An 18,461-nucleotide genomic window follows, 5' to 3' on the forward strand; every position below is an offset into this window, starting at 1 on the left:
ACACCTTGAGGAACAGTAACACCACAACCTCCCTGGCTGCCTGTGACAATGCATCATCACTCTTCTGGAGAATAAATTTTTCCTAACACTCAAACTGAACCTCCCATGAGGAAATGAAGGCCATTCCCTCTCATCCTATCACTGCTACCTGGGAGCAGAGGCCAACTCCCATCTCACCACAAACCTTCCAGGCAGTTGCAGAGAGCCATAAGGTCTCTCCCGAGCCTCTTCTTCTCCAGACTGAACAACCTCAGTTCCAGCTGCTCCCATGAGACCTGTGCTCCAATCCCCCTCCTGGCTCTGTTGCCCTGCTCTGGACACATTCTAGGTCCTCAGTATCTTCCCCTCCATATCACCCTTTTTGAGGGTTCTGAGCTGAGTGGGTCTTTTGGTTCTTGAGGGGATGTTGGTGTAAGTTATGAGTGGTACCAGTCACAAAATGGGGGCACAAAGAAAAAACGAGCTCACTGTTCAGTGTTGTAGCTTTCTGTTGTGAAAGAAGACATTTTCTTTAGCGAGCCATACACCTGTGGTTGATTTCAACCAGGAGGAAAGTTAACCTCTGCTCTGTGTTCACCTGTGTATTCCCCTGCAATCTTAAGGAATTAGCCACAGCTGGCATGCACAGTTGGGAAGGCACTGACACACTATCGCTTCAAAATGGTGCAAGAGAGCTTGGAAAAATGCAGACAGTTCCCGTAGGGTCTCTGGAATGAAAGATCACAATTCCTTTTGCATGAGGACAGATTTGTTCACAGCAGTGAACTTTTAAGAATGAGGAACGCATTCTTTTAAGAACGAGGAATGTGGGGAACTACAGTAGCTGAGATCTAGGCAGAGTGCAGCGTGTTTCCTTGTCCTGCCGGGTTTTGTTCCCTGCTCTTTCAGGGCGAGCTGCCATACCCAGGGAGGTCTGTAAGCAGGCACTGGGGAGGGAACCTGGCCGCAGCATCTTTGCCAGCGGTGGCGGCACCTGGGCTCAATTAAGGGCTGTAACGCCCTTCACGTGTGCAGGGAATCAGCCTGTGGAACATTCTGGTGTTTGATCCCTATGCTCGAAGCCCCGTTTCCTCGTGCAGAAAGCACGCAGCACCCAGACATCGCCTCGCCGCCAGCCCCACGGGCTCCCCCCGGCCGAGGCGGGGCGGGGAGGGGCCGAGGCTGGGCGGGAGCGGGCCCGCCCCGCCGGGTGGCCATGTTGCAGCCCCAGCAGCAGGCGGCGGGGAGTGCGGCGATGGCTGTGGCTGTGGGCAGAGCGGCGGTGGGTGCTGGCGCGGGGAGCTGTGGGGGGAGCGGGCTGCGTTGCGAGGGTGTGCGGGGGGACGCGTTGCGCAGCCCGAGTGCTGCTGGATTGCCGGGCGGCGGGTTGGTGGCTGCCGTTCGTTCGTTCATTCGTTCGTTTTATTGATTTTTATCCGTGCTCAGAGAGACAAAAGGGTTCGCTTTTGTAGGGTGAAGGAAAGAAAATAATCGGCACAAAAACTCGTACGGTCTGATGGGAGAAAAAAGCGCTCCCCTTAGCAGAAGCGCGAGTGGAGCTCCGCCGCGCCCCGCTGGAGGGAGAGATGCGCTCCTGTGCGCTGTCGGCCGGCGGAGGGAGAGAAGGAGGGGGCTCGGCCCACCCGCCTGCAACTTTCTCAGTGCCTGCGAGTGGAGCAGATGGGGTTGAGGGCTGGAATGCGGCCCCTCGTGCCGCGTGTGGGATGCGAGTGGGGTGGGGTGTGAGGTGAGGAGGTCTCCTTTCAGATTTGTTTCTGGACCTGCCAGACCGTTGCTGTTCTTGGTGTTCTTACTGTGTTCGTTTCTCCTTCGTCTGTTCAATCTCTGCTCACCCTCTTGTGCTTTTGGTGGGCCGTGGTCCCCGGCAACCCAAAACAGCATTCCCTGCAGTCTGCATGGTGGTTTCACTGCATGTATCCTGGCTGCAGAAAGTGTCTGTCAGCGTGAGAGTCTCGTGTGTGGGGGTGTGTGTGTGTGTGTGTGGCAAGGGGGCTGAAGGGCTTCTTCACAAGCAGCTTCTGGGTGGACCATGCGTCATAAAATCATTAAGGTTAGAAAAGGCCTCTAACATCATCCAGTCCAACCATCAACCCATCCCCACTATGCCCACTAACCACATCCCTCAGTACTATGTTTCTTGAACACCTCTATTCTCCAGAGTTAGCGCTTTTAGAGGTGTTTTTCCCTGGGGGAACAGGAGATGAAGGAAGGTGGGCTGATGTTTGGTAGGTGCTGGAAGATTATCTCATATCTCTTCTTATCTAATCCGTTCTGTTGCCTCTTTGCATGCTGCTGTGTTGTTAGGGAGGTGGTAGGGAGGCTGGGAAAATAATTACGTAGTGAAGCTGATGGGCATTTGCCTTTTCAAGCTCTTAATGAATGTAATTTACAAGAGCACAGAGCAGTACCCTTTGCTGGGGACAAGGTTGAAAGAAGGGGGAATGAAAGGAAAAAGAATGGATCGAGAAGTGACTTGGTTTGATTTCTTAAAACTGAGATAACATTCCTGAGTCATAATCTTTCCCATTCTGATGGGGTACAACATTATGTTAATTGTAAAAGCATGCATAAAAAATAACTTCTTTGAGCTGCTCTGAAGTGTCTGTGCTTAATTGTAGCTAAATAGGGTGTGTTTTGGTGGGATGGGTGGCTTTCATTTCAGGGCCCCAATCTCACAGATGTGAATGCACATGTATATCATACTGCCTGTAATTTCGTTGACTAGATGCTGATCTCAGTATATGAATGTAAAGGTGTGCATAAGCAGAACTTCTGCAGGATTGGTGCCAGGAGCTGCCTGGCACCTTACTGCTGATGAAAGCCATGTATATGCTTGAACATTCATCTGAGTGGCAGTGTGCATATGATCATCTGCTCTGGCTCTGTCGGAGGTTAGCTACTTGTATCCCCTTAGATAGAGGACCGTCCTTCCCTTGGGCTAATTCTAAGCATCTTGACCAGTTCTGGATGGTATCTCAGCAGTTCAAAGTGTGGAAGACAGCTCTGGCTTCCCTCCCCTGTTCTTTATTTGTTTATTCTAAACGTTTACAGAATTGTAGCCTGGGCTGGCTGAAGGAGCAACACTAACGTAAACATACATGTACTGTTACCTCCACCTCTTGCAAGTCAAACAAAGTGATTGCAGATGAAGCTAGGATGCAAATTTTATGGAGGGGCCATGGAGGATTTTATCCAAGAGAAAAGGAACAGCACAGTGCACTCCTCAATCTGTTTTGAAAATTCTTTATAATGAGAGATTGCCAGTTTCCATGGAGGGGAGGGAATGAAAAAGGAAAAGGTACAGGGGAGCTGATGAAGCTGAAGAATTGGTGGATTTTGGCTTTTGCTGTGGGGCAGTGTATTCAGAAAGCCACTTCTATGTGTGCTGCAGGATGGAGCAGAGCCACCAGGCCCCCTGTTTTTTGATGGTGAAATGAGGAACAAAAACGGTGATCTTCATCTTCAGGGATGTTTTGTGCTTGTCTAAAGGTCCTTGCTGATGAAGGTGGGTCTGAGAGATGCTGGGGATGAGATAGGCTGTGGGTGGAGATCACAAAAGAACCTTCTCTTGGTAAGGCTTTGGAAGAGGTGCTTGGAGAAGCAGTGGAGTCATTGTCCTTGGGGGTGTTCAAGAATCGTGTGGATGTGACATTTGGGCACATGCTTTAGTGGGCATGGTGACGGATTAATGGTTGGACTAGATGATTTTGGTGGCCTTTTCCAACCTTAATGATTCTATGACTGTGTTGCTGAGATCATGAGGAATTGGTTTCAGTGTCTGAGTAATGCTCTGAAATAATACATATTGATTAAGCAGCATGCATCTGACAAGTGAAATACTTACTCATCACTGAGGCTTTGTGCCCCCTTCCCATACTCCCAGCTTCCAGGAAAGGTGAATGACTGTCCTGGCTGCCCACTCCAACGCTGTTTGAGGCTGTGCCTTCCGTGTACTGCCTCTTCTCTGAAGGTTGCACTGAGCATAGGCACAAAGCTGTGTGGCAGCCGGTGGCTCTCCTTGCAGGAGAGATGCAGAAGGGGACAGGGTCTTATCCTGGTTTCTGTCTTGTCTGGCCTCACTGGCTTGGTTTGGCTCCAAGCTCCCATCCCTGTAAGCTGCAGTACCTCTTGCAGGAGTACACAGCAAAGCAATTTCATCTCAGAGCCGTTGGGTATGACCAGGTGATTTAAAATAAACAAATGCTGCAACAGTTCTTCAAGCTTTTTTTAGTACAGTTTCCAGCTCTCTGAACAGCTCTCCAGCCTGCTGTACGAAGTGATGCGTGATAATGGCTCAGACAAACACCACAGTGCTGTTGGCATTCAGTGCTAACGTTGGTTAAGAGCGCTACTGATCAGAAACAGGAAACCAAATGCAGTGTCTTAGCAAAGGGCAGTAATGCTAACAAAAAAATTGCTCAGAATGTCCTTTCCTTTTCCCAGTAAATACCGTTATTGCTGCTTCACTAGCACAGTCATGCTGCGCTCTGTGATTGATAAGGAGTCCCAGAGATAGCTCGGGTCTTATTTAAAAGCAAAGGGTGCTCTTGACTCTGGAGAAGTGACTGGGTGACCTTAGGAGCTGCACCAAATGCTCCTGAAATTCTGGAGGAGCTGAATCTTTTCCTTGTAGGTTTAGGTTTTTGTGTTCTTTAGTGTTGTCCCATTTAAGGCAATGGAGAAAAGCAGACTGCTGTTAAGTTTTTGTATAAGTTTATATGTATAAAACTTATTTCTCTCTGCTTGTAGCTTCTTTAGATCTTCTGTATTATCAAAGTGAATCTTCTGTTACTGCTTCTGCAACCAGGGTTTATTTTTGGACGGTATCTGGCTGTTTAAAATAGCTTAATGAAATTCTGTGACAGCAGGTAATTTCTTTACCAGATCAGGTCATGAATACTGGTGAAAGCTGATAGGGAAAGGCTTGTTAGGTTGTTTTGATTTTGCCACAGATGTTGCCTTCTTTGCCAGTGGTTCCTGAGAGCTGATTCCTATGAAAACAGTAGCTGAAAAAAAGGATTGTTTCTGGAGATCTGCATACATCTCATCTGTTTCACTCAGGAATTATCATAACCTCTTCCCCATGATGGGTGTGGAAGAGGAGAAGTAATGTTTTGACTCCTGAGGGAAATCTGTTAGTGATCTTCAGGACTCACCTGTTTGGATCTGAAGATGTTCTGCAGTCTGTGGGCGGTGTGCTGGGAGGTTATCTGAGTGCAGCGTGAAGCTGGTTACCCTTTGTGAGCAAGGGAGGCCACTCACTGCCAGATGCACGTTAACTGCACCAAGTGTGTTAGTTGCTTTTCCTGAATACTTGTCCATGGTTTGAATGAAGCTGATGGCAGGCTGGTGGTCGTGAAATGGGGGAGGTTGAGTTGACAAACAGCTTGCTTGGCTTGCTCGATGACAGTGCAAGCTGTATTTCCTCCTTTTGCTGGAGTGCACAGCGAATTATTCCCAGCAAGGTACAGGAGCATAGGCGGCACTGGAGATAGAACTACAAATCTGCTTTTGTGCTTTCAGGTAGAGTTTACCAACAGTCAAATCTCTGCATTTTGAGGAATGCAAATCACTTCCTTTCAACTGTGGTGAAGACCTATCAGCCCAGGGCTGATTCAGTCTGCTTATCATTAACGTTTGTTCTTGGCATGTGTCTGTAATAATGTGCATTACCCTCCAGTCCTTCAGAGCAGAGGAAACATTCAGAATTGTGTGTAAGTGTCCTAGGTTGTTCTTTTCTTGCTTCTGCATCTGACTAAAGATTTCTGTTCTCCATTGTCTCTTCTTGTATTAATCAGTAGAATCAGGTCTCTGACATATCTGTGAAGTGAGCTTACTTAGAAACAATCTCACTTGAAATGGTGTCAAGACAAATTTTTCAGAAATTGCTGATAAGTGACTGGAAACAGTTTTTATTACCAACTTCTGTGGCTAAAAGGGGAGGTGGTCATGCTGTGAGCAGGTATAGTGCAAGTTGTAAGCACCAGTGGTGACTGGGGCTTGAAATAGCTGCCTGAAACTGAACAGACACACAGTCCTCAAATCTTTATGTCAATACGCCAAAAGGACTGAAGATTTTGCCAGATTCTCTGGAGGCCTGTTACAGTGGTAAATCACACCACATAGCCACTGCATCTATAGATTTCTTCTTTCTCTTCCTCTGGACTTATTTCAAGTCCAGGTTAAGCAGTAGTAGGTCTCGTTGTGCACTGATCAGTCCCGTGGATCCCAGCTCTAAGATCTGTGTGTGCATGCATGCAGGCAAAGGGTGCACGCACTTAAAACAGGGTGGCTTCTAGATCCCGTGTCAGCAACTTTTTCTCTAAAACTCTCCATAGCTGTGGCCAAGAAAGTCTGCTTGCTGTTGTTATATGTATCTATTGCTTCTTATGATAATACTTTGTTGGCTTATAGAGTCCAAGATGAAGACTTTTAATACTTCTGAAAATGGTTTCTTTTGTTTGCTGTCTATTGTGTGCAGTATCCAAGCCAAGAAAAATTCTCTGTGCTTTAAAGGAATACTTCTCTGTCACCAAACACCTTTTATCTCTGAAAATGCCAGCCTAATCTCATTCTGTTTCATCTGTCTCATTAATATTGAATACACGGTACTTTAATGTGGCAGTTGAGGCAATGTGGGGAATTTCAGCTAATATCTGACAACAGCAAGCTGAGATTTAATGACATTTGTATGTGATCTGCTATACGTAAAGTAGTTGGCATTTTCTAGAAGCATTTGACCTATTTTATGCCCCCTGCCCTCTCAAATATGCTTTCAGAGGTTGGTTAGTCTTGAGGATCTGAGCTGTCATCTTGCTTACACGGAGATGTGTTCCCAATGGGTGTTGAGGCTTGTGTGCTGGGATCATGAGAAGGATCCATTGCTGTGGACCCATTTTAGAAGCAATAACATGAAACACAAGGCAGTTTGGATGCAGCCACCCTTCATGGCTTTGAATGAGCTCTTGCAAAGCGATGCTGTTTTTCTCGTAGGCTTAACAGCTGTTGAAGTCTGGTTTGGTTTTCTGGTGAAAAGGGGGTTTGGTCACTGTGGCACAAGTTCTCAGTATCCATTGGAGGTGGCAAGTGGCACTGTGTTGGGGAACTGAATTACACTGGGGAAAACTTGCATACAAATCTCAGCTTTGGCCAGTGGCCAGCTCTTCAACAAAGCAGCCATAAACCCTTCCTGATGCTCTGAGCTGCAAGGAAATAAGACTGAAAGTTGGGACTAAACTTCCTGAAGTATGCTGCTTTCTGGGTTGTGCAGCTGGTAGTCACTGGGACAAAAAAAGAACAACTCAGTTTGTTTCTGCTATGTGATTGCCAAGAGGCAGTGGTGAAAGGGGAGCTCAGGTCCTGTGTTTCCAGGTAGCCGAGTGTCCATCCTGCTGGAAATTGTTTTGGCTGTTCTGCCTTTAGAGTTATGTAGTAATTCATTATTAGATTCTTGATTACAAGAGCCACTGGGAGCACTGGGAATTAGTGCATGTGGCTGATGAGCTGCAAGTGTTTTGGCCCCCTTTTGCTGAGACTTGGGCAAGAAACTTCAGTTTGCTATGCCCTTGTTTTTTCCACATGTAAGGCAGATGATAATTCCTCTCCTTGCATTTTTTTTATTTTAAGCATGTATCTGTAATGAATGGATTAGTAGCATAGCCATAGTTAGCTTCATAAAGATAGCACCAAATGTAGTGAGATCTTGTGGCATGGAAGCATTTCCAGACTAAATGTTTTCTTAATTGAAAACTCTTTCAAGAAAACTACCATTAAAATAAGCAATATGCAAGTTGATGTTTTTGCAGGGATTTAACAAGTAATTTCAGTAAGGAAGAGGGGTTTAAAAGTGAGCAGCATGAGTAACTCTGCCGACCTCATTTCTGTGGGCTTATGTAAATGCAGCTGAGGGCAATTTTTACATAAAACATTTCTAAAACATGGTGTGTTTGTCTGGTACAGGCTAGAAACATTTAAAACATCAAAGCTAGAGGTGTTATGGTTTTGTTGCTTAAACAACACTATTATTTGAAATTGTAGCCTTGTGTGTGACTACTGTCTGTTAAATAGCACAGCCACGTTTCCCCCGGGTCTTGGCCTTGCCAGGAATGTTGCTCAGAAGAGCAATTTTTCCATGGGATGTGCTTGGTTTTGATGTAACCTAAGGAAAGCAATATTTTTCTTTTGTAGCCTAACCAGGCAACCTGATGATTTCTTCAAGTAAAATGAGCCAGAAAGCTGGAAGTATAAATCCAGATGTGCAAGCTGTCATAGAGCTTACATGCAAAGAAGGGAAGCATAGCGTTCACACAGGCTAAAGAGCAGTTTGTTTCCAAAATGAAATAGCTGGTTTATTCTCACGTAAAATATGTAGTAAGAAGTCATGGAATCACAGAATGGCTTGGATTGGAAGGGACCTTAATACCCCTTCACTTTCAACTTCCTGCTGTGCACAGGGCTGCCCCTCACTGATGAGGCTGCCCAGGGCCCCATCCAACCCAGCTTTGAGCACCTCCAGGGATGGGGCATCTGTAGCTTCTCTGGGCAGTTGTGCAGTGCTTCACCACAGTCTGAGTGAACAATCTCCACCTAACATCTAACCCAAATCTTTCGTCCTTTAGTTTAAAACCGCTTCACTTTGTCCTACTGCTACCAGGCAGTACTCAGCTACTCAGTCTCCCTCCTGTTTATAAGTGCTCTTTAAAGTTCCAAGAGGAGAGTGTGCAGGTGCTGTCCCGTTCCAAGTTAGCCTTGGTGAATGATGTTTTCCTGTACTGTGTGCTGAAGTATGTTGGATTTTGAAAGCTGCTCAGGATGGGGAACGTCCTATCTTTGGTTTCAGTGCCTTATACAGGAGAGCTATGGCTTAGTGTCCCAGGTGCAGCGGTGCTGGGTGGCTAGAAGGGGCAGAGTTTAGAATCGGAATCAGTTGAGTTGGAAAGAACTCTTTAAAGTCATCTGGTCTAACTCCCCTGCAATGGACAGGGACTTACAGCTACATCGGGTCACCCTGTCCAGCTTGACCATGACTGCCCCCAGGGGTGGGGCATCCACCACATCTCTGAGCAACCTGTGCCAGTACTTCAGCATTTTCACTGTAAAAAGAAGAAAAAAAAACCAAAAAACCAAAAAAACCCCACAACTAAAAACAACTCACCTTTTTTCTTCCATCCAGTCTATATCTTCCCTCTTTTAGTTTGAAACCATTTCCCCCTGTTGGGTTGGATGGTCTGCTCCTGGCTTCCAAGCCAGTAGGATGGCTAGAGAAGCCTGCTTTTGGGACCTAGACTCCAGTTTATGCCTTTTGAGGCTGTTGGGCAGCCTGAAGTGTGAGCAACTCATATAAAGCTTGATGCGGCTGCATGTGTTGCTGCTGTGAGTGGTGTGGAGGAGGCTGCTGTATCTCCAGCCTGCGCGGAATTTACAAGCTGTGTACTGCAGTGGTTCACTTGCTTTGGTGTATCTCATTAAATAACTCAACGCAAGGGCAAAAGTATGTGCTACGCATGAGAATTGTGGCTCAGTTTTGGAATAAGCAGGTCTCCAGCACTTGGAGTTGTAGAATGTGTCAGAGCAGGGCACTCCTTCATGTGAACCAAGATTGCCACGTTCTCTATGGGGAATGCTCACTTTCCTGGAGCAAGCTGTGTTTGCCTTGGGTTACATTTGTCTTTCCAAATCCTCAGGTTTGGCTTCATGAGGTTGTGACTGGATTTACCTGCTCTGGCAGGTCTTTAAATCAGGGAGATGAAGCATGGGGCGGTGGAGCTGGCTTGCTCTGCTGCATCCCTGCTCATCTGTCACAGTCATGCTCTGCTGTTCTCTGGTATGTGCTGGCACGGTTGGCCAAGCTCAGTAGTTCACTGCTTTGCTTACCTGACATGCCCTATTTCTTGTGCCAGTGTAAAAAGGGAATTGAGATCCAGCGTGGAAATCACGCGGGGCAGCCTGGGACCAGCATGTCCACTCTGAGATGAAAGAGGCTGAGCTCTATTTGAGCTGTGTGTGTATGCAGAACTACAGCATAAAATTACCACAGGAGATGCAAGGTAAAGGCAAGTCCTTATTACTGACATTTGGAGCAACAGCCTTACAAAATACTTTAATTTTTCTTTTCTAAAAGCTCTCCTTAAGCAATGTATTTCAGCAAGGTGCATTAGAATACTTATCTGATTTTGTAGGGTTACAAGACTCTGAATTCTGGCAGGTATGTGTTTTGCTTGGCTGTCTGGGAAAGGGTCTGGGCAGCTGGACAGAATTTCTGGTGTTTTCTTTGGGATATATCGAGGAAAAATATCACAAGCATGGGTTAATTCTAATGCTGGTTGCAAGCAGTGACATGGATTGCTGCAGCACAAGTCCTGACAGGAGGGCAAGAGTTAAAAGTAAGCCCAAGTCTGTCCACTTGCTTTCTATTCAAGCACAAACATAACAGAGATAGAGAGTCTGAACTGAATGTGGTGTCCAGCCTTAATTTGTGATGAGTTGGATTTGATGGTCCTTGTGTGTCCCCTTCCAACTCAGGATATTCTGTAATATGCAGAGGTGGATGCTGGCCTTGGTTTAACCTGTCACTGTAGATCCACAGGCAGTTGATGGCCATTGCTGAAGCCTGCGTGTGGAATAATTTATGACATTATTTCAGCAAGCACGTGGGTGAATGCCAGCAGTTCTCAAAACTCTGCCAATGCTCTTATGAGCTGTGGGGCTGCTGCAGGAAAAACAGCACTAGATTAGTGCAGAGCAATGCTTGGAAGCGTCGCGCTTAGTTCCGAAGGACTGTCCCATCCCTTCTGTGCAGCAGGTCTGGGCTCTAGGCAGGATGCTGTGCAGGGAGAGCAGCAAGTAGGCATGTGTTAATTGGGAGTGTTATTCAGGCATCAGGCAAGGTATGGGGGAAGCAGCACAGGAAGAGACTCCTAGCTACAGGGTTTTCCCTAGCAGCCTTTGCTATCTCTCTGCTGATTGGGAGGACAATGCCATCGTTTGCAAGTACTTGGACTGTGTGGGTAAGTGCTGCAGCACTTCATCTTGCAGCCTTGAAGCATTCTGGTACCTCTACAAGGCTGTTGGCCATAAGCTTGGTGCTGGCTGTCTTTTTGGGGGCTGAAGTGCTGAAACTTTCCTTCAGCCCCATGTAAGAGGCAGCTACAAACCACCAGTGCTTGCCTGCAACTCTTAGGCCTCCTGCTTTTAATTACTGCTGTGACACTGCCAGCAAGGTGGGATGGCCAAAGCTCCAGCTCACTCAGGCAATGGGGAGCTACAGTACGCAGGCAGGAAGCCTCTGGCAAGGCACAGGGCAGGGGCAGTACCTGCCTCTCTCTAATTGTTGTTTGTTCCCTGCTCATCCAGTGCTTGTATATGGGAATCTACCAAGCAGAAACTCATCAAAGGTTACCTAGAGCTGGCACCCAGCAGTCTTGCAGCTCACCCTGCAGCTATTGCCTTCGGGGGAATGAGCAGCTCAGACTGCTGGCCCTGCCTTGGGAGCTACGGGGCTCTGTGTGCCTGCACAGGTGTCAGTGACTGGCCTGAGTGCACTGTCCTCTGGTTAAAAACTCAATGTTCCCATAAAATGTCATGTATTAGATAAGCATCGGCCCTAATGCGCAGTCTCCTTGTGCTTCTGAATAGCACTGATAACTGAATTCCTGCAGGCTGGGGTCCACTTCCTAGTGGATAGGATGAAGTACACAGTGACCTTCTGGGGCTTTCACTTGTGATCTCACTTATCAGTGGGCAATGGCACCAAAGCTCTGACATACTCTGTCAGATTTTAGCCTTGATGAGCCTGCTGCCAAGTTAGGGATGTGCATCATTTTATCAGGATTGGTAGAATAGTCCTGGAAAACCATTCAGAACACAGCTATATGTTTTTTTTTTTTTTTTTTTTTTTTTTTAATATTCTTCCTCATGTAATAAACTTGATGGGGACATCAAGCCCTTTAAAGTTGCTAGTAAAATTTGGATCAAGGTCTTAGAATTATTATAAATGGGAACATGATTTTATGGATCCAGGGCATCTAACTAAAGTCTGGATTTAGACATTAATGGAAGTTCGTTTGTAGAAATACTGTTAATATTTTCCTTTAGGAGTTTTTGCTCTTTACATGCAGTTGCTCGAAGTAATACCCAGTGTTACAAAAGAAAGATATTTTTTTCTTGCTTATTTCCTCATGCTTGGCATTTATACACCATTCCCAATGGGTTCTTTTATTCGAGGATGCTGATTTGGAGTGTTGGGGTGTATATGTGGCTTCCTTGAGGGCAAAAGTTAAAACTGTTGCCCTAAGATAAAAGAAGGCAAGAAAAGAGTTAAGAAAAATGAAGATTCAGGGATAGACAACATCTGAAACTATTTGCATGAGTACTTCCTCCCCTTAAAATCTGGACTGCTTCTTAAAAGCTTGCTGTAGGTACTCAGCAGTGCTGCTGAGCTTAAGATGCATGCAAGTGCATTGCAGGCTGTAAAATATGAGGTTACTGGGCCAAACCCAACCTCAGTGATTGTTCATGCCTATCAGATCTGGTGCAGCAATACTACGGTGTCATGCTTTGTACTTGCAGCACCTGAGCCTCCTGAGGACTCTGCCTTGCCAGGGAGCTGAGAGAGGCCTTGGGCAAGTAGCTACTCAGGCTGAGAGGCTTTGCTCTCTCTTTGCATCTGCAACCTTGAATTTGTTGGCTGATGCTGGTCATTGTCCTTGTTTCCACTCTGTGAGCAGGTCCCTGACCTGTGGTGGTCTGGGGCCAGAGCCCAATAGTAGAATTCAGAAGAGAAATAGTGTGATTTGGTGCAACACCTGAACCTCCAAAGCTTGCTAGGACAAGATTTCAGGGGAGAGACTGCAGCCCTTGGAGTTTGATCCCTGTGCGTGAACTCTGTCCTGGTTCTGGTAGGTACAAATGCAGGAACATCTTCACTGGGAGAGAAGCCAGCCATTGAAATGGCCCTGTGCCAGCCTCGTCCCCCTTCTGCATCCATCTTGGTTGCTCTGAACTGCCACTATTTCCAGATAATGGGGAAGGAAGAAAAGGCTAACTCTGCAGGCTGGTGTTTTACTGAGAAAGACGCATGTGGGAAATGTGGGCAGATTTTTCACAGGGAATGATTTATGCCAATTCTGCATCTGGTTTTATTTGTGTTATTAGGATTAAGCTAATAAATGTGCTTGAAGTTGTAGATTATGGGAAATTGTTATTTGTCAGCACTGTATTGCCCAGAAGATACCCCTGATCTATGTAGGAGTATGCAATTGCTTGCTCTAGCCAGCCCTAGGGAGCCTGGATACAGGAATGCTGTTGCAGAAGAGAACAGTGGTTTCATAATGAAGTACCACCACTGAAGGACCCCATTCATCTGTTTGTGCTTCAGAGGTATGCTGTTAGATTTTTTTTATTTTTTTTTTTTTTAAAGCATCAGCTTGTCAACAGTTTTTTAAGCATCCAAACCTGTGTATGTATATTCTTGGAGACTGCAGGCTGAAGTGGAGGGTGATGTGGGCTCTGTTTTGAGCCTGGCTGCTTAAAAATGTGATGTCTTAGTGGGAAGCCTGGCAGCAAGTTTGAGCTCTGGCAAGGAAGGGGGAGAGGAGAGAGAGAGAGAGAGCAGGGGAGAAGGATAAAGGTCACGAGCTTTAGCCAAGGTCCTAACTTGTGTTAGTCAATGGAACCAAACCTTTTAGTCATTGCCAGATCTGTTTTCAGCACTCAAGTCAGGTGGGTGTGTAGCCACAGCTCTAAAATGATAGGTTTGTCTGAGCTCATGCATTTTTCTGAGAAGTTGTGGCCTGGACTTCCTCCAGTCTCAGGTAGGCTTCATTATTTCAGTTGCACAGTAGTTGTTCCTGTCTGACTACTGGTAAAGGAACAGGAAAATGAAGGCAAATCATGTGGCTGTTTATCCCGAATGCTGTGAAGTTATCTGCTTTTCCAGGTCTTTTCTCCAGGATCTTTTTTTTACCTCCAAGGCATCTCGTACAAAGATGAGGATGTTGTTTTCACTCCATGTTATGCGATTGTAGCTTTCAGAAGTGAAGTTCTGTGGCTGCCCTAAAACATGGCTTTTCCTGCTGAGAAATATCTTGCTTACTTATAAGCTGCATTAGGGAATTGCCAGCAAGTAATTAAGGAAATCATCACGGGCTGTTTATAAGATGGCGAGGTGATTACAGGAATTGAAGCTGCTGGTATGACCTGAGCTTGGCCTGATGCTTGCACAGTCCTGCAATTGCTGAAAGCTACAAGCTCAGGTACAGGTATGAGCAATGCAAATACTGCATGCCCTTGCTGAAGGGGCGTCCAGCAGTCTCAGGGCTGTGCCAGCAATGTGCCTTGAGCCCCCTGCTTCTTGCCAGCTCCAGTGCTGGAGAAGGAGAAGTGCTCACATGGCACTGGGCTTGATGCATCTTAGAGCTGTGGTGTGGCCTCATTGCTTTCATAATGTATTCCCAGTTGCATGAATTGAACTACTTATTTAATTCTGCCTCAGTCAAAGAGGTGTTTGGAAAATAGGTCCTTGTAAAAGAAACTTGTGTGTCAAGCTTAATGCTGGTATCATTGCCTGTAAGTGGGGAGGATCCATATTCTCAGGCTGGTCTCCTGCAGAAAACACCATTCTGACTTTAGGGTGTCTGCCTGAGCCTCCTTTGCAGGGCACTTGAGGGTGGTGTGGAAAAGAGAGAAGACAGCTTGCTGTTAGTCTTCTCTGAGAAAGGTGTGAAATTTCTATAAAAACAATGCTGCTACTTTCCTAATACCTTTAGAGGGGATCAGCAGAAATGCTCAACTCCAGAAGAGAGGTTAACTGTGCTTGGCAGGAGGCTTGTGAGGCCTGGGCTGCAGTGGGGGCTTGCTGTTTGAAGTCGTGATCAGCTAAAATGCAAAGAGAGAGCTTTTTTTCCCCCTCTTTATTGGGGACTAAGGAGAGGGTGCATGAAAGAGATGGGTCAGAGCAGGGCTCTTTGTGTATACAGGAACTGGTGCAGCTCTTTGGGATAGAAGGCTTCTCTCTACCACGAGCTCAGGACTGGAGCTTGAGAAACTCGTCCTTGGATTCCTTGTGACTGGAGAGTTAATCCTCTCCTCTGGTGCTATGAGTGTTTGTTTAGCCTGCTCTCTTACAATGCATTTGTGGAGTTCAAAAAGTTGGAGTATATGTTGGGCAATTGCCGGTGTCCTGTCCAGGGATTCTTTATGACTTGGAGTATCCCCAGCGTTGCAGCAGTCATCAAATGCCTCTGTGGTCCTGCCTCTTTGCAAGTGATGAATGTGGAGATGACTGTGGGAACGTTCCTGTCTGCAACCCACGTGTGAGAAAAATGTTTTGTCTTGTGCTTCCCAGCAAGCCCAGAAATGTAAATTCCGGGGCTGTCTATCAGTGCAGCCAGACACAAGGAGAAGAAAAGGCCTGGTGTAAAGTGGCTTTGCAGTCCCACCTCCTCCTCGTGATATTAGCATTATGGCTGTGCCACAGGCCTGGGCCAGATCTACTTTCCTCTGGAAGATCTTTAAAAAAATGTTAATTGGATGAAGACAAAACACAGCCTTCTGAGGCAGCCGTGGAAATTTGGAATTAATGAGGTAGAGGGAAGGAAGTGCTTCAGCCAAAATGGGGAATTGCTCCTTGAAGCACGTCCTACTTATGAAAATCTTTCCCTGTTTAAAGACAGGAAAGCGAAGACATGCTGAAGTCAAGCAGGAAAAATTGTTTCTGTTGAGAGCTTTAAGAGCAATGTTTCAAACCTGTCAGCTAAATAGTTCAATTCCTCTACATGCAGATCCGGATCAACTTAACTTCATTTTTTTTCCTGCTGAAAAAAGCAAATTGTATGCTAATGTGAACAGCATTATCTGTGACCCTCTATATTCCCTGATTGCTGACCTCTTTTTAGTGATTCTTTTTAAAGACTTATGTGATGCCCTCTAATAGCTTCCTGGGCCATAAAAGGCAATGCATATTCTCATTTTGCTATTTTAAAGCAGGTATAAAGGCCATGCCTTCACACCCCGAAGTTGCCTTCCTCTTGGTTTGAATGAACAACTTCAAATCTGGTTTTGCTGCTTGGTTGTCATATTGATTACTTGATCAGTAATGTTCAAGTACACGCGTTGCCAGTGAGTATAAAAATACAAAGTCATCCAAAGCTGAGGTGTTTTATCTCTCTTTTTTTTTTTTTTTTTTTAATTGTGTATCTTTAGTGGCATGTGTGCCTGTGGGATATGGTCTTAAGAAGAGCTGGTCAAAGCCAGCTCTTTCAGTTCAGTCCTGGTAGGCAAATGAGTCCTTTTAAAAAGTCTCTGCTTCGTTTAGGTCCTCAGTAACTGCAAACCCAGTACAAGTTATTGATGCGCCAATGTGAATTTACGGAGCTGAATGATTACTTAGTTTGAAGTTGAGACCCATTCATACTCGTGTTGGGGTACCTGTGCTATGAAGAAATCATATGGTATGCATGTATGTCAGCAATGTCCTAGGACTTTAGTGTGAGAATTACTGTGATAGATTTAAATTATTTAGTCCAGGATTAAGAGAACTAATAAATATGCAGTCTGGAGCCTTGATACACTCTGCTCTGTGGGCTGTGCTCGGTAATTGGGTCTCAGCAGAGAGCTGTAGCACTGCTTTTTGGTGCCTACACACAGGGCAGTGCTGTGCTGTCCCTCTGCCTCCAACCAAGTTGGTGAAGCACAGCATTAATGCGAATCCTGCTGATAGATCCCAGAGCTCATTAATTATCCTGAGCATGATATAGGGCACTTCTCAGTTCTGGAGCCTGCTAAATGGGAGCTGGCAAAACATGCCCCAGATGTGCAGTTGCAGTATTGCAGGGCAGAAAACATGGGATTAAGGGGTGGTAAGCAAGCCTGCACCACCTGAGAAGGAGAATTGCTGCTTTGTGTGTGGAGTGGCCTTTAATTTGATTCAGGTATTGGAACAGTGCTGCTTTGTTACAGGTTTATAAGAAAGTCCCATGGGCTGCCTTTCTTTCTGAAAGGCTCTGTGTTTTGCTCCAATGATGTTCATGCAGCTAGCAAGGCCAGGGTTTGGAGAAGCCTGGAGAATTTTGGAAGAAAACATGGCAATGGGCTCCGAGGCTGCACTGCCAGGTTTACACCCTCTGTGCTCTGCTGTGCCTGGGATTGTGTCCCAACAAACTCCCTGTTAGTGGGCCCCGTGTGAGTCCTGCTGGGATTGTGGGTCATACTTCTCTGTGTCGTGCCTCGTATTGTGTGTGCCTCTAGCTGTTAGCAAAGGCTACATCCACTTATTCAACAGCCTGTGATGCAGCTGTTTCAGTGCTATTTTAAGTGCATGGCAGTGGAATACAGGAAGAAATGGCTGTTATTTTCTTCCTCTCTGCTGTCTTGCTGGACTCCATCTGCGATGATGTGGGATTCTGTAGTGAAAGAGGTGTGGGGAGGTTGGGGAAGGGGGGAAGAAAACTTAGCTAATACCTACATAGCATCTTTCCTCTGCATGTGCTGCCTCAAAAGACAAACTGTGGGGAAATGAGAATAAATTAGGAGCAGTTTTGGGAATGAGTGAGTGGGGTCTCAGCCTGAGGAGAATGGCAGTGACTGTAACGTTTAATTTGTCAGGTTGATGTAGACAGTGAGAAAGGCTGTTAGCTGCATGTTGTCCTCCTGTCAGGAGTGCTGGGCTGGGGGAGTTGAGAGCATCTGGTTCTCATTGGGCACTGCCTTTACTTGGTCTTCATTCTTGTTTGTGACATTATGTCTTCCCCCTCCCTTCCTCCTTCCTTTCCTTCCTCAATCCTTTTTTTTTTTTTTTTTTTTTTTCTTCCAGTGAGTTTACAAGTCTTGCTGGAATGCACATATGGTCCTTATCATCCCCAAAGTCCAGCTTTTTTTCCCTCCTGGTTAGCAGTTTGTGACATCAGGGGCTGCTAGAGGCATTAGTCACTTTTACTCCAAATAGAAAAGTTAGTGGTTTTTGGAAACGTATGGAGGAAAATGTCTTTTATGTCAGCCCTTGGCTCAAATGCAGCCGTTACTGCTCTGAGTCTGTGCTGACCTTTAGCCAAACATTTTGCCTGGAAGATAAATGTTCTTTCCTACTCCCTGCAGCCACTTTGGAATTGTTGGATTTCGCTGACTTCCCTCTTCCCAGAGGAATGTGGCTGTATCCTTTTACCTATCCTCATGCTGTGCTGTGCCAATGGAAGCTGCTCTGTTGGCCACAGGCACTTGGTGCTGGGCCTGGGGAAGCCAGACTCTTCTGCTACCCTGATTTTCAAGGATTAAAAGGATGTAACGGCATGTTCAGGGTGAGCCTTGGTGTTCCCCATGTCCTCTCTAGTTATCAAGCTATTTCTGGGCAAAAGTCAGGGAGCTATGGCAGCACTGTGAGCACTGGCCATCCAGCTTGCCTCCCTCTGATGGATCTTCATGGTTTACTTGGCGTAATAATCCACAGAACGAGTGGATGTCTTCTGCAG

At 46.1% G+C, this 18,461-nt stretch overlaps 1 protein-coding gene across 2 annotated transcripts in view; it reads left to right on the forward strand.

The window, feature by feature from the left end:
- Nucleotides 1–1,183: 1,183 nt before the first annotated feature.
- SEPTIN11 (septin 11) overlaps nucleotides 1,184–18,461 on the forward strand; it is a 52,358-nt gene continuing 35,080 nt past the window's right edge. For both annotated transcript variants that reach the window (XM_042812685.1, XM_042812686.1), the window contains exon 1: nucleotides 1,184–1,261. In XM_042812685.1, the coding sequence (XP_042668619.1) occupies nucleotides 1,196–1,261 (66 nt within the window). In that variant the 5' untranslated portion in view covers nucleotides 1,184–1,195. The remainder of the gene's footprint in view (nucleotides 1,262–18,461) is intronic.

This window comes from Centrocercus urophasianus, unplaced genomic scaffold (genome assembly GCF_019232065.1).
Source record: "Centrocercus urophasianus isolate 14NV4802_14NV808 unplaced genomic scaffold, USGS_Curo_1.0 seq_13, whole genome shotgun sequence".
NCBI classification, from domain to species: Eukaryota; Metazoa; Chordata; class Aves; order Galliformes; family Phasianidae; genus Centrocercus; species Centrocercus urophasianus.